Raw genomic sequence first — 12,042 nt, 5'->3', positions numbered from 1 at the left:
CCAAATGGAAGTAGAATGAAAGCCCCAGAGTCTCAGTTGAAGATGCGCACAATTTAACTCCAATATTTCCATCATCTGAGTTAGTATGAATTTTGCAATGGCTTATTGAACATCAGGGCTAAAATAAATCATTAGCTAAATAATGATCTAAATAAATGATTAGCTACGTACAATAAATTTGCAAATCAATGAGAACATTAAGATGTAAATAATAATATTAATTAATGCTTAAGAAAACCTCTTGCTAATGGAGGATGACTAGATGAGATTTGTCGGCTGAGGAGGCTTGAGGATCCTAAGGAGGAGGCCAATAAAGGAGCCTGATTGGAGGAGAGATGGAAGACAAAGAGGTGAAGGATGACAAGGAGGACGAGAAAACAGTTTGAGGAGGAGGATGAGGCGGCTTGTCGAAGAAGGAGGAGGACGAGGAGGGCCAATGATGGAGAAGGAGGAGGAGGCAAGCTGATGGCTTAGAAGAAAAGGGATCAGAGAGAGTGAGGGAGCTGAGCGGTGGAGTGTTAGGAGTTGGGAGTTTAGGGTTAGGGTTTGAGAGAGAATTCTTTATATGCCAAGCCTATTGAGCCAAGCTTGAGTGAGGTGGTTTCAGCTTAGACTCGACTGGAAGTTCAAATCAAGCCTTAATTGAGGCTTAGGCTCGGCTTAGCTTAAGTGGAACTGAGTCAAGCCTGAACTTCAGCCGAGCCGCTCATTTATTTTGACACCCCTAGTTGCGGGTGCATGACACCCCACAGACACCCCCACAAACCCCTAGCAAGTGGCATCGTCACCTTTTTGTTCACCTTTTTATTCTTTTACTTAAGAGTGAGGGCACTTCGATCATATTACACTTACAGTTAACTTAGTTAACGTATATGGTAACCTTCCGTTAAAAAATTAATGTTACTCTTAACAAAAATAGACCTCTCTCTTTACGTTTTCCACATTAATTTGCAAGAACTTGTCCCTTCTGTCATTTAGGTTATAAAAGGTCATTTCTATCTTCTTTCTCTCCCTCGAAGTCTACATATAGTACATAAAACTCTTTGCATCTTATCGTCCTCATTGAGAAGAAAATGGAAGGATGCAAGAGTCACTCTTCTCAATTCTTGCTTCCTCGTGGATTACAACCTTGGTTAGGTTAACAAATCTTCTTTTCTCATGTATTTACCACAGTTTTTAATATGACATATTTTATCCTAAGCCATTTTGTTTTTCTTTCTTCCATATATGTCAAGAGTATTTATCAATAAATTTCTTCATATACTACGTTATTTTGTTAGCTTCCTATGATTATTTATTTACGTGGGTTGGCAACTCAACATGGTCTCTTAGGTTTCTGGTCAATCCTAGTTGTTTTTATTAAGAGGTACCTTACGCAGAAAATAAATAAAAGAGAGAGAGATCCTAAGTTCGCTGAAAAGAGCTGGTCAGATTTAGTCTGCTTAAGTGTTTTAACAATAAAAGTGTGTGATTGCTTACATCTAGATTGGCCATGCAGATCATATAAATTTAGTTTAGCATCCACACCTTCACATTTGTTTTTCTGGTGCAAGAAACACATTTATGAATGAGAAATAGATTATAGATGTTCATATTGAAAAGGAAAATTATGGTTTTCTCTTAGATAGTTTTGAAACACTGAAGGTCGATCGACAGACATTGAACTTCTTATCAAGGAGAAGGCAAAGGAACTAACTAGTGGAATTTCTACCAGCTGCCTTATAATATTTAGTTTCTTTTCTATAGTACTTAAAATATAAGGTAAGGTAATAACAAAGGTCTCTCTCTATACTTTTAAGTTTTCTTGAAACTTTCCTACGATTGAGGATGCCCATGGGCTAATTTATGCTTGGATTATATTCTCCTAGAGTCTAGAATCTACACTAGTTATCTATCTCAATGTGCGTTATCATCATAAACAGATAGGCAATATATATATATATATATATATATATAGGTAGGGAAGTTCTGTCATACTAATATATCAAACTACTCTTCTTGAGTCAGCATAACTTAGATTATTTTAACTGATAGTTATCATCTCTTCTGATTCCTAACATATCCGATGGAATTTTTTTATATATCCGATGGAAGTAATTGTTAGTATGTACTAATGTACGAGAAGATACATGAATCTTATTTAATGAGTAGGATTAATCAAATATGATGAGACTGGCCATGATTTTTTTTACAACTCACTGGGGTATGAGAAACCGAAACATTGATGTGCAACAGTCCAACATTGTCATTGACTAAAATTATTCTCATTTTTGTCTTTCTTCACATCCTTCACCATTCCTTCTCTTTATAATGACAACCTTTCTTCGCATCTCCCGGCTATTAGTCATGGACGAAACTGGCCATGATTGCCATGGTCATGGCATTAACCAAATGCCAGATTTACCCACAAAAATCTCTAGTAGCCGTTGTGCCCAATCAAAGATCATAAGCCCAAGCCCTAATGGCATAAACTCCACTAGCAACCTCGAAATCCTCAACAATGATGATGAAGAGTTGCTCTCCATGTTAGAGAATCTCGCGAATTTCAACTCTTCGTTTGAGGAACTTTCTCAGTTGTTGGAAGGGGAGCCTTCGGAGCCGCCATTGATGGAGGCTGCAAATCCTCCTCCTCCTTCTGATTCGCAAAATGAAAGTTCGACCCTGAGATGCGATGAGAGGTTGAAGTTGAGGCAGAGACACAAACATAGTCAATCTATGGATGAGTCTTCCTCGTTTAACTCTGAGCATTTTACATTAAGTATGAAAGGGTCATCGTTGATGGAAAAGAGGAAGGCCAAATCAATGGAAAAGCTTGTTAATATTGCTCTTGTAGACCCCAAAAGAGCAAAGAGGTTTGGTTAATCGATTTACAAATTCTCCATGTTTAATATCGAGCTATATGATCTAACATTATTTCTTGTGTAATTAACTAAAGCTAATAGCATTTTTCTTATAGATCCATCATCATCATCTTTGTCTCCCTTGATTACTTTTCACCTTTATGTTGCTGATCATATTATTTAAAGTTTTGTTTCGATGTTTTATTCTGCTTGTGAGGATATTTTTTTCATTAACCTTCAGCCTCTGCAAACAGAATGTGGGCAAACAGACAGTCAGCTACAAGATCAAAGGAAAGAAGAATGCAATACATAGCTGAGCTTGAGCGAAAAGTGCAAGCTCTACAAACAGAAGCCAATATTTTGATCGCTCGGATTTCTTTGTTACGGGTATATATATATATTTGCAATAGCTTTTATTGTAAGAAAAGGAAGAATAAAGCCAATAAGCTAAATCAACTAATTTGTGGGAAACATTGATATCTTTCGAGTAAAAAAATTGTAGGTAAATGTTGCAAATAACTAGATTTTAATTTGCTTTCCTTTCCTGTTCATTGGCTTGCATTGATAGAGAGACACTGTTGGACTGTCGGCTGAAAACACTAAGCTGAAGCTGCAACTGCAATCCGTCGAGCAACAAATTCACTTCCAAGATGGTAAAATTCTAATTTTCAAATATGCTACTCTGCCTATTTTATGCTAAATTATTCTCAATTATGCCATGCTCAAATATATTTATATTGGTCTTTAAAGCTTTTGCATATATATATATATATATATTTATATATTTCATCTATGAAATGTTCATTTTGTGATCTAGAGAATTATTGGAAATAATCTACTATTACTATATCATCATGAATGATTATGATATTGATCAAGCCTTGTATTACTTGGCAGACATATTTGATTTCAAGTTTGTCATACCTATGTTATTCTTGCAGCTCTAAATAATACTCTTGTAGAGGAAATCGAGCATCTAAGGATCGCAATGCGCCATACGTCATCAAATTTTAGAGCTATGACAAACCTTGAAGAACTCCCAGTTCAAGAGCTACAACAATTATATTACCATACCCAAGCTTCGCAACCACTCTTTTCAGAGCAGGAACTCCAGATCCTTCCACAGCATCAACTCACACTACAAGAGCATCAAGCTCAGCTTCAAAAAATAGTATACATGCAGCAAGATCATCAAGCCCCTATAGACCTAAAAATGAAGGGACCAATGGCATGGCAAAGTAAGAGTGGTGAAGGGAGTTGATCTGGTAATAGTAATGACTTTTACATGGACCAGTGGGAAGAGGACAAGGAGAGCAGCAGCCCCAAGTCAATAACATGTTACCATTACCAGCATTTGGTTTGTTTTTCTATCAACTTAGTTCAGACTGCTCAATGCTTCTCGCAAACTGAGTTTGTTGGCCTTAATAATTTGTGGATTGCTTTTCTATTCACCAATAGTCTATGTTTCCATTTAATGTGTTGTTTGCTTTTGACATGCTTATGATTTATGAACCTGAACATTTTGCATGAGTAATGAACTAGATTTTTGGTTCCTTGTGAAGTTCTTATTAACAGTTGATTTGGTGCAAAGAGAAGAGAGTATGAACACAATGGTATTATATATATGTATATATATATATCATCTCCACAAGAAATGATAAAAAATATAAAAGAGATAGGGTTAGAAAAAAAAATGAAATGAATCGCATATATGAGTGTATAATGTGGATAAAATAGAAGTGGTTAACTTTATTGTTATAATACAATCATAGATTATGGTCCTTTGAAATGGAGAGGTTGGTCAAGGAAAGAATAAGGGGGACTCGACCTATAGCACTCGAGTCTGGCCAGAAAGACTTGATCTAGCCGATTAAGGCTTTCGAGTGTTACATGTTCTTTTGTTGTGAATTTGGGTTTGCTACTTGACTAGAAGATAGATCTAGGTCTTATTAATAGATGTCTATAGAGAGGACTCGAGGATTGGGTTAGAAAATAGGTCAAATGGGCAAAAGTCTTAGAGTTGATGCATTGGTATGATTGTGTCAGGTGTGACTTGAGCTTTGGTTGGTTCAGGTCCTTAGGTGTGGAGTCTAAAGCTAAAATTTGGTATAGAAATGTGCTTAGGTCTAAGCTAGAGATGCGCTAAGGTTTGGATTATGAAACAATATGTAATAGTCAAAAGTCTTTGCTAGCCTGCAGTAGCCAATGTAGCAGGGCCTTGAGCCAGCTTGGGTTTTAGTTGCCCAAGATGTGAGAGAGGCACCTCTACGACAAAGCATGGCTGACCTAGATAGGGGAGGTCCAAGTTAGGATTTTAGGCTGTAGTGGAGCAAGGAAGAAGGTCGCTAGGTGGTGGAGATGATTCAACAAACTGGCAAGGCTGGCAATGGCTTAGAGATAGTGGTTGTGTAGCCGACGATCAATATCAATGGTAGAAGGAAAGCCTTACATGAGGTAGGAACGATTGGGGCAAAGAATGTTGAAGGGGGAGAAGCTAGAGACAAAACAGAAAATGAAGAAGATAGGTTTAATAATCAAGCATAACCCGAACCTAGTTATTCTCTAAATTTAATATTAGACGCTAACCTGATTCAATCTGACTCGCTTGTCTAGCCAACTCGGCTAGGACTCAATTAAACAAAACACTCATGGCTTAGATTAAACCAAATCTGAATTAACTCATTCGAAAATCATATAATGTAAATTTGAAATGCAAATAATAAAGATGACTCATCTGACCTAGTCGGCCCGCAAGCATGGGCTAATTCGCACTTGAACTTGGGACTCTAATTTGGTCTAGATTGTAACACCTCCACAACTTCACCGTAAAAATAATGCTACTAAAAACCCAGACCCTATAGAATTAAACTACGATTATATATTATCGAAAGTCCAGATTCATTGCCTATTAGCAATCCAAGGAAGATATTTGCTATTGCACATATGACAGCTGCCCTTCCGTTCAAATAGAACTCCACGCGAGCTCCATTCAAATTCGGACTTGATTTGCCATGCCACCCATCCTAATTTATGTCCGAGTTGGTTTATTCTTTAAAAGTTTGTGTTTAATTTCTCTTGTAGTTTGAATAGCTCGATGGAAGACTATTTATATGGTGGCTTTCATCTAGTTGCTTGAAAATGCCCTATTTTGATCTCAGGTGTCTATTTGATCATTTTAAGATCTTAATCTTCTTGTATTTGTCTTCTTGTGGTGAAAGAAAAAGGTGTATAAGGTCAAGCAAAAGGTTGATGGTTTTATAGAATACATGCGGCAAAGGGATTTCAACAAAAAGATGGTTTGGATTACACAGAGATGTTTAGCCTGTAATTAAGCCAGCTACTATTCAGGCGATACGTGTTATTGTAGTTCCTTTTAATTGGCCTCTTTGCCAGTTGGATATTTCAAATACATTCCTTCATGAAACTTTGGATAAAAAAAGTTCTCATGGAGCTACCCATTGGTTTTAAACATGCAAATTTTCCCACCTATGTCTACAAATCATCAGCCTAATATACATATTTTTGCTCCCATATATGTCTTGGAATAGAAGTGACATGTTGTTCTTCAGGTGTTCATCTTTCACAAGCCAAATATATCACAGGTATGCTTCATCGAGCTAAAATTGTGGTGCTAAACCATGCTCTACGCCCTTATCTTTTGGAGTTGAAGTTCTCGGCTTCATGGTGATCTGTTACAAAATGCCACAAAATATTGTCAAATTGTGGGAGCTCTTTGATATTGCACTTTGACTCGCCCTAACATTGCCTATGTTGTCAATCAACTATGTCAATTTATGAATTCTCCAACAATGCTTAGTTGACCTACTGCCAAACGAGTTCTATGATATCTCAGAGGCTCTATAGATCATGTTTTATTCTTTAATAAGGGATCACTTTATTTAAATGCCTTTGTGATTCAGACTAGACAGGAAATGTGGATGAATACCGATTGACTATAGGATATGACATTTTCTTGGCTCATGTATAATATAGTGGAGCGCCAAGAAGCAAGCTGTTCTATATAGATCAATCACTGAATCTGAGTATAGATCCAATTGCATTAGCTATTGCTAAGTTGTATTGGCTTAGAATGCTTTTATGTGATAGTTTAGCAGCTCTAACCCTTGCATTGAGCCATGTTTTCCATGCAAGAAGTAAGCACATCGAAGTAATTTTCACATATCGCATGGTTGTGACAGATGTAGCAAACCAAACGCATCAATATAAATATATAAAATGAACAGGACGTACGATAGGTATGTCTTCACTTGTATACTAATATTTTTCTCTCAGAGTCTATTTGAGAGTCTGGATAAGAGGAGAAGGATAAGACAAGGATAAAGAAGAAGATGGTAGGCATGGAGTAACATCTCCTCTTCATGGCATTCTCTTTTCTCATTATATATATATATATATATATATATATATATATATATATATATATATATATATATATATATATATATATATATCCTTGAGACAGTGGGCTGTATTCGAAGATTTGTAGGAATGCAAGGGGAGGATATATATCCTTGAGACAGTGGATGCTTTCTTTTTTTTTTATTTAGTGAATTTTAATATGTCATGTTTAGCTGGCGAGTTAACATAGTTGATAGCTTATTAAAACCCTAGCTCATTTAAGTCAAATATGAAATTATAACACCAAAAGATGAATATTTGTATTTCTATTGTTTGATATAAATTGTTGGTCTTTAGCTTAGGGGTCCGTGTTACGTAACACTATCGCTTGCAAGTTATAACCATTATAAGATTTAGAATATATATGTATACCACAATGCCACGAGCAATTTATATTCTTTTTTCTTTTTTTAAGAGAAGTCCGTAGATATATAAATAACCAAATACAACAACATAACAAATGCCTCTCACTAAAATGAAAGAAATATAAAAAAAAAGAGAAGAAAAAAGTACTGATGATGACTACATTGCCCACAGATTCAACTGGTCTTTTTCCTCCACTCTTCAAGAACGAAGCAGATAACGATAATAGTCCCAATGGAAATCCCATACACGTAGCTCCATGGCTTAGCTTCTTCTGCTAGTGATAAGCCATAGAAGATATTGGCAATGGCTAAAACTATTGCACCTCTTCCAATGTAGTGGTGGTACCAATTCCAATACTTTCTTGCCTTTGCTTCCTTTTTTGGCCGAGCTAGAAGTGCTATGACCTGAAATATTAATGATCAAGTTAAGTAAATTAATTAGTTAGCCCCTCAGTTAAACAACTAGACAGTCACCAATTGCAACACACCTTAATTAATTAATGGAAAATTTATGCTCAAGAATGAACCCATTTTTCTTAATTTATTGCTCGAGAAATAACTTTCTTTACAGAATATTGTTAAAATCAGGATATTCTAGTCTGTTAATATCTTAGCTACTGCTGTATGATCTCTAAAATATCATAATTGTTACCGAAATTATTAAGCTCTTTTAAAAATATCATGTTGATAGTCAGTTCTAATTAATCATAGTTAAAATTAAACTTTGAAATAAGAAAGGACTACTATTTTCTCCTATAAACTACACAAATGATTCAAAAGCTATCTAATATTACTCAGGTATTATAGCACATGAAAAGAAAAAGATATCATCTTTTGCAAGAAAAAAAAAATCAGTGATTAAGTTAAAAGATTTAAGTGACAATTATGATATTTTAAAAAATTTCAGAGTAAATCATATAAGAAGTCCTAAAGAAAAAGAGAAGTATAATAAATATAAAAAAAGAGTGTGTAAAATATAATAACTAATAGATGGACAACAATATATAAATATACCTGTAAGGATCCACACACCAAGATGGCTATGCCAATAACCTTGTGAATGTCTGCATCCTCTTCGAGATTAAATCCAAGAACTATAGCAATTACGCCTAACAAGAAACCAATCCCTTGGATGGAGATATGGGAGTAGAACCAGAAGGGATCATATTGCTTAAAGAAGCGAGCCATGGCCACCCCAATTGGTAACAGAATTCCCCACCCAACTATGGCTATGATCCCATGTTTCCTTATTGGGCTAATCCCTGACCCATCTGTTGAGGTTTCTAGTGGTGTTGGTGGTGATCCTCCTTTCTTTCCATCGTCTTCTCCGTCGTCGCCGTCTCCTCCTTCCCCTCCATTCTTCTCGCCGTCATCATCCTCGTCACCATCACCTATATACAGAAAATAATAAAAGCTCCTTATATTCTCGTCTTCAAAACCTACTGTTTGTTTTTATTTGAAAACCCTTCTAGTTATTCGTGGCATTTTCTGACTAATTAAGGTGACTGTCACGTACGTGGATTTTATATGGCATGTAATTTGTATTTTGAAACTAAGAAAATGTCATCTTATATCTTAGTCTTGTTGGAATATATCAATTATTTTATCCTTACGTCGTGCAACAGACTTGCATTGCACTAATATGCTAAAGAGTAATGCGATAGCACTCAAACAACCGCTCTTTATCCTTATAGCACTACCAAACATGCATGCCACTATGGTGTAAGAATAGTAGAATGAACAAATTTTAATTGAGGATAATGAAAATGTTAACTTGCTTTTTCTTTCTAACTCTAGAAGCATAAGTTATTAGTTAATTCCCAACAGTAGATTTGCATAAACGGGCAAAGATTTTCTATTTTTCAGAATCTATCAACTATTTTGAAGCGTAAGCTATTAGAAAACGGTAAATAACTGCTGCCTAAGAGACTTTATTACCATCGCCGCCTCCGCCACCTCCGCCGCCACCACCGCCGCCGCCAGTAGGATCGATGCTGCCTGACGAATACCCGCTATGCTGCGGCAAATACCCGGTCGACAACGGCAAACTGTTCCTCGGCCCAACCGCGTATACCACGTTCTTCAGCGGCTGTCCGGTCAGCAGGAAGGCGAGGTACAGCCGCGTGTTCTGCAAGATGGTCAACGACTTGGCCACCACCAGGCTGCCTTGGTCCGGCGGGCACGCCTTGGAGCTCGTCCCGCCGAGGTAGTACTGCTTCGCCATCGCCAGCCCGTCGCCCTGGACCCACCCGGCCATTGCGCTGCTCCCGACCATCGACCCTGTTGGCGAGAACCCGATCGAGACGTACGTTCCGGTGTCCGGAGCCGATAGCACGAAGCTCCATTCGTTGGCTCCTGTCTTGCCGTACTGAAATTAATGCATGGCCATTTACGTACGTACCATTAGCAAGCCGTGCATCATAGTGTTAGTCTACGTGTATACATGTTATGAAGGTATATGTACGTACCCTTAGGATGAAGTCTCCTGTTTTCCATGCAGTGATGCAGCTGAGAGAAGAGGTGTTGAAGGGAATAAGATTGCCAACGGCGAGGTTGGAGGAGCAAGAATCTGATTGAGATCTCACAAGGCAAGTGTAGGCAAGAAATGAGAGGAAAAGGATGGATCTCTTGATCACGTCCATCGTTAACTCCTATGGCATGAACCCTTTGGTTTCGAATGGTGTAGGGGTCTTTAATTTGATGTACTTAAAGATGGAACATAGTTGATGGTGTGTTTGATGTTCCCTATGCTTGGAGAAACCATGGGGCCTATATATATTATGTCTATCAATAATGTATGTGCAATTAAAATATATAAAGTTGAGGCGGTGGGATCCCATCTCCATCAACTATTTATATATGACAGATAAGAATACCTCTTTGTTACAGCTCACGACTGATACCACCTTAGAGCTAAACTGTGGTCTAATGACATTAGCCTTATTTTGAGGTCAACGAGATTCTACTTCGAACAAGTAATCTTGGTATCGATCCCATAGGATTAGTTAGAAAGCTTATTAATTAGAGGTTTATGAAGCAAGGAATGGACAGATTGCGTTCAATTTAGTGATACAGGAGTTAATTTATAGAAGCGAAGTTTCTTAACTTGCTTAGGTACATTACGTTTTATGTTAATTTAATGGACACGGAAGACTACGAAACATAAAGACTTTAAATAGCTAGATGTTAAAAATAACACTTCATGATATGGAGATGGTTATGATGTCATGAAATTAGACTTAGTTATTGTATTGTAGCTCCCATTCATATTTTCACTCTTAAACAGATCAGGTTAAGGTATGTAATCAATAATATTGACAAATCCTATAAGAGAGCCTCTTTTAATTACTATTTTGATTTGTTAAGATGATCATTTGGCTGTCAAAAAAACAAAGCTTGTCGAGCTCTTTTGGTGACACACCACGATTAAGCTTGGCTCATATTTAAAATTACACAAGGTTGGCCAATTGGAGCATAGGTCAGCTGAATCGGCACATTTTTTTTTTTACAAGCCCTACACTTGGTTGAGAGTAGACCGACCAACGTGGTGACCAGGGAGATTGGTTGGGTAGGTGGAGGTGCAATCAAGAGGAAGAGGGAGGCGAGATCAAAAAGAGGAGAGAGAAGACCCGACAAAGGCGAAGGTAGGTGAGGAGAGGTAAAACACATTGAAGGCATCGGGTGGGAGGGATGGTGCTTTGGGTTCTAAATGATGGCAGCTTGACCTAATCAACTAGACCTCCACCACCCAAACACTCGTTTGATTGAGAGGACTTGCAAGTTTGAACCACCGGCAAGGGAAAGGGCAAAAGGAAAGGAGAAGGATTAAAGGGAAGGGGAAATCTCAAGGGGAGAAGAAACCTCTCCCCTCTACCTAGCACTCGGCTAGAGGAGTGGAGGAGAGGGAGCAACAACGGGAAATCATGACAGGTGAAAGATGGCCAACCCTAACAGAGGTAGGGTTGGCGCCAAGGGTAAAAAGGAGAATCCTCAATCAATTAGCTCTGCTTGATAACACTCAACTCAATTTACCCTCCCCCGCTCTACTAACTCTTCATTCAATTTACACCCCCCACCCCCACCCCAACCGCTAGTCTTTCTATCTTCATAGTTCACTTGCCCTACACTATTCAAAATCGCAAGCCTAATCTTTCCCAAGTAGGGAAGCTGCTTATGGATAGAAACTTCAATTGTTTTGGATCAAAGAATACTCTCACGAAGGCGTGGAACTTTGAAGGAGCATTGAATTAATTCTTAAGGCTAGAAGGAACATTAATTTTCTTCTTGCTTTTGAGTTAGAAATAGATAAATAGAAAGTCTAGCTAGGCTCTCCTTGGTTATATAATAGATTTGTTCGTCATTGGCCCTTTCCACCCTAAACTTCTTCCAGACTAGTGGAACTTCACCCACGCTGAGTT

The 12,042-nt window shown here is 37.7% G+C and overlaps 2 protein-coding genes across 2 annotated transcripts; one reads left to right on the top strand and one right to left on the bottom strand.

The window, feature by feature from the left end:
• Nucleotides 1–2,346: 2,346 nt before the first annotated feature.
• LOC140768414 (transcription factor RF2a-like) lies at nt 2,347–4,101 on the top strand. Its single transcript, XM_073108677.1, has 4 exons — nt 2,347–2,852; nt 3,095–3,227; nt 3,409–3,493; nt 3,782–4,101. Exons 1-4 carry the CDS (start codon nt 2,347–2,349, stop codon nt 4,099–4,101), a joined length of 1,044 nt encoding a protein of 347 aa, XP_072964778.1.
• A 3,697-nt stretch (nt 4,102–7,798) lies between these two features.
• Nucleotides 7,799–11,897, bottom strand: LOC140768413 (cytochrome b561 and DOMON domain-containing protein At3g07570-like). Its single transcript, XM_073108676.1, has 5 exons — nt 11,842–11,897; nt 10,093–10,204; nt 9,563–9,992; nt 8,639–9,015; nt 7,799–8,029 (listed from the first exon to the last, which is right to left on the bottom strand). The coding sequence occupies exons 1-5, from the start codon at nt 11,895–11,897 to the stop codon at nt 7,799–7,801; spliced, it is 1,206 nt and encodes a 401-aa protein (XP_072964777.1).
• Nucleotides 11,898–12,042: the final 145 nt, after the last annotated feature.

Source organism: Typha angustifolia, chromosome 10 (assembly GCF_048772165.1).
Source record: "Typha angustifolia cultivar Huaian chromosome 10, ASM4877216v1, whole genome shotgun sequence".
NCBI classification, from domain to species: Eukaryota; Viridiplantae; Streptophyta; class Magnoliopsida; order Poales; family Typhaceae; genus Typha; species Typha angustifolia.
The sequence above is the reverse complement of the archived record's forward strand: the minus strand, read 5'-3'. Positions and strand labels throughout refer to the sequence as shown.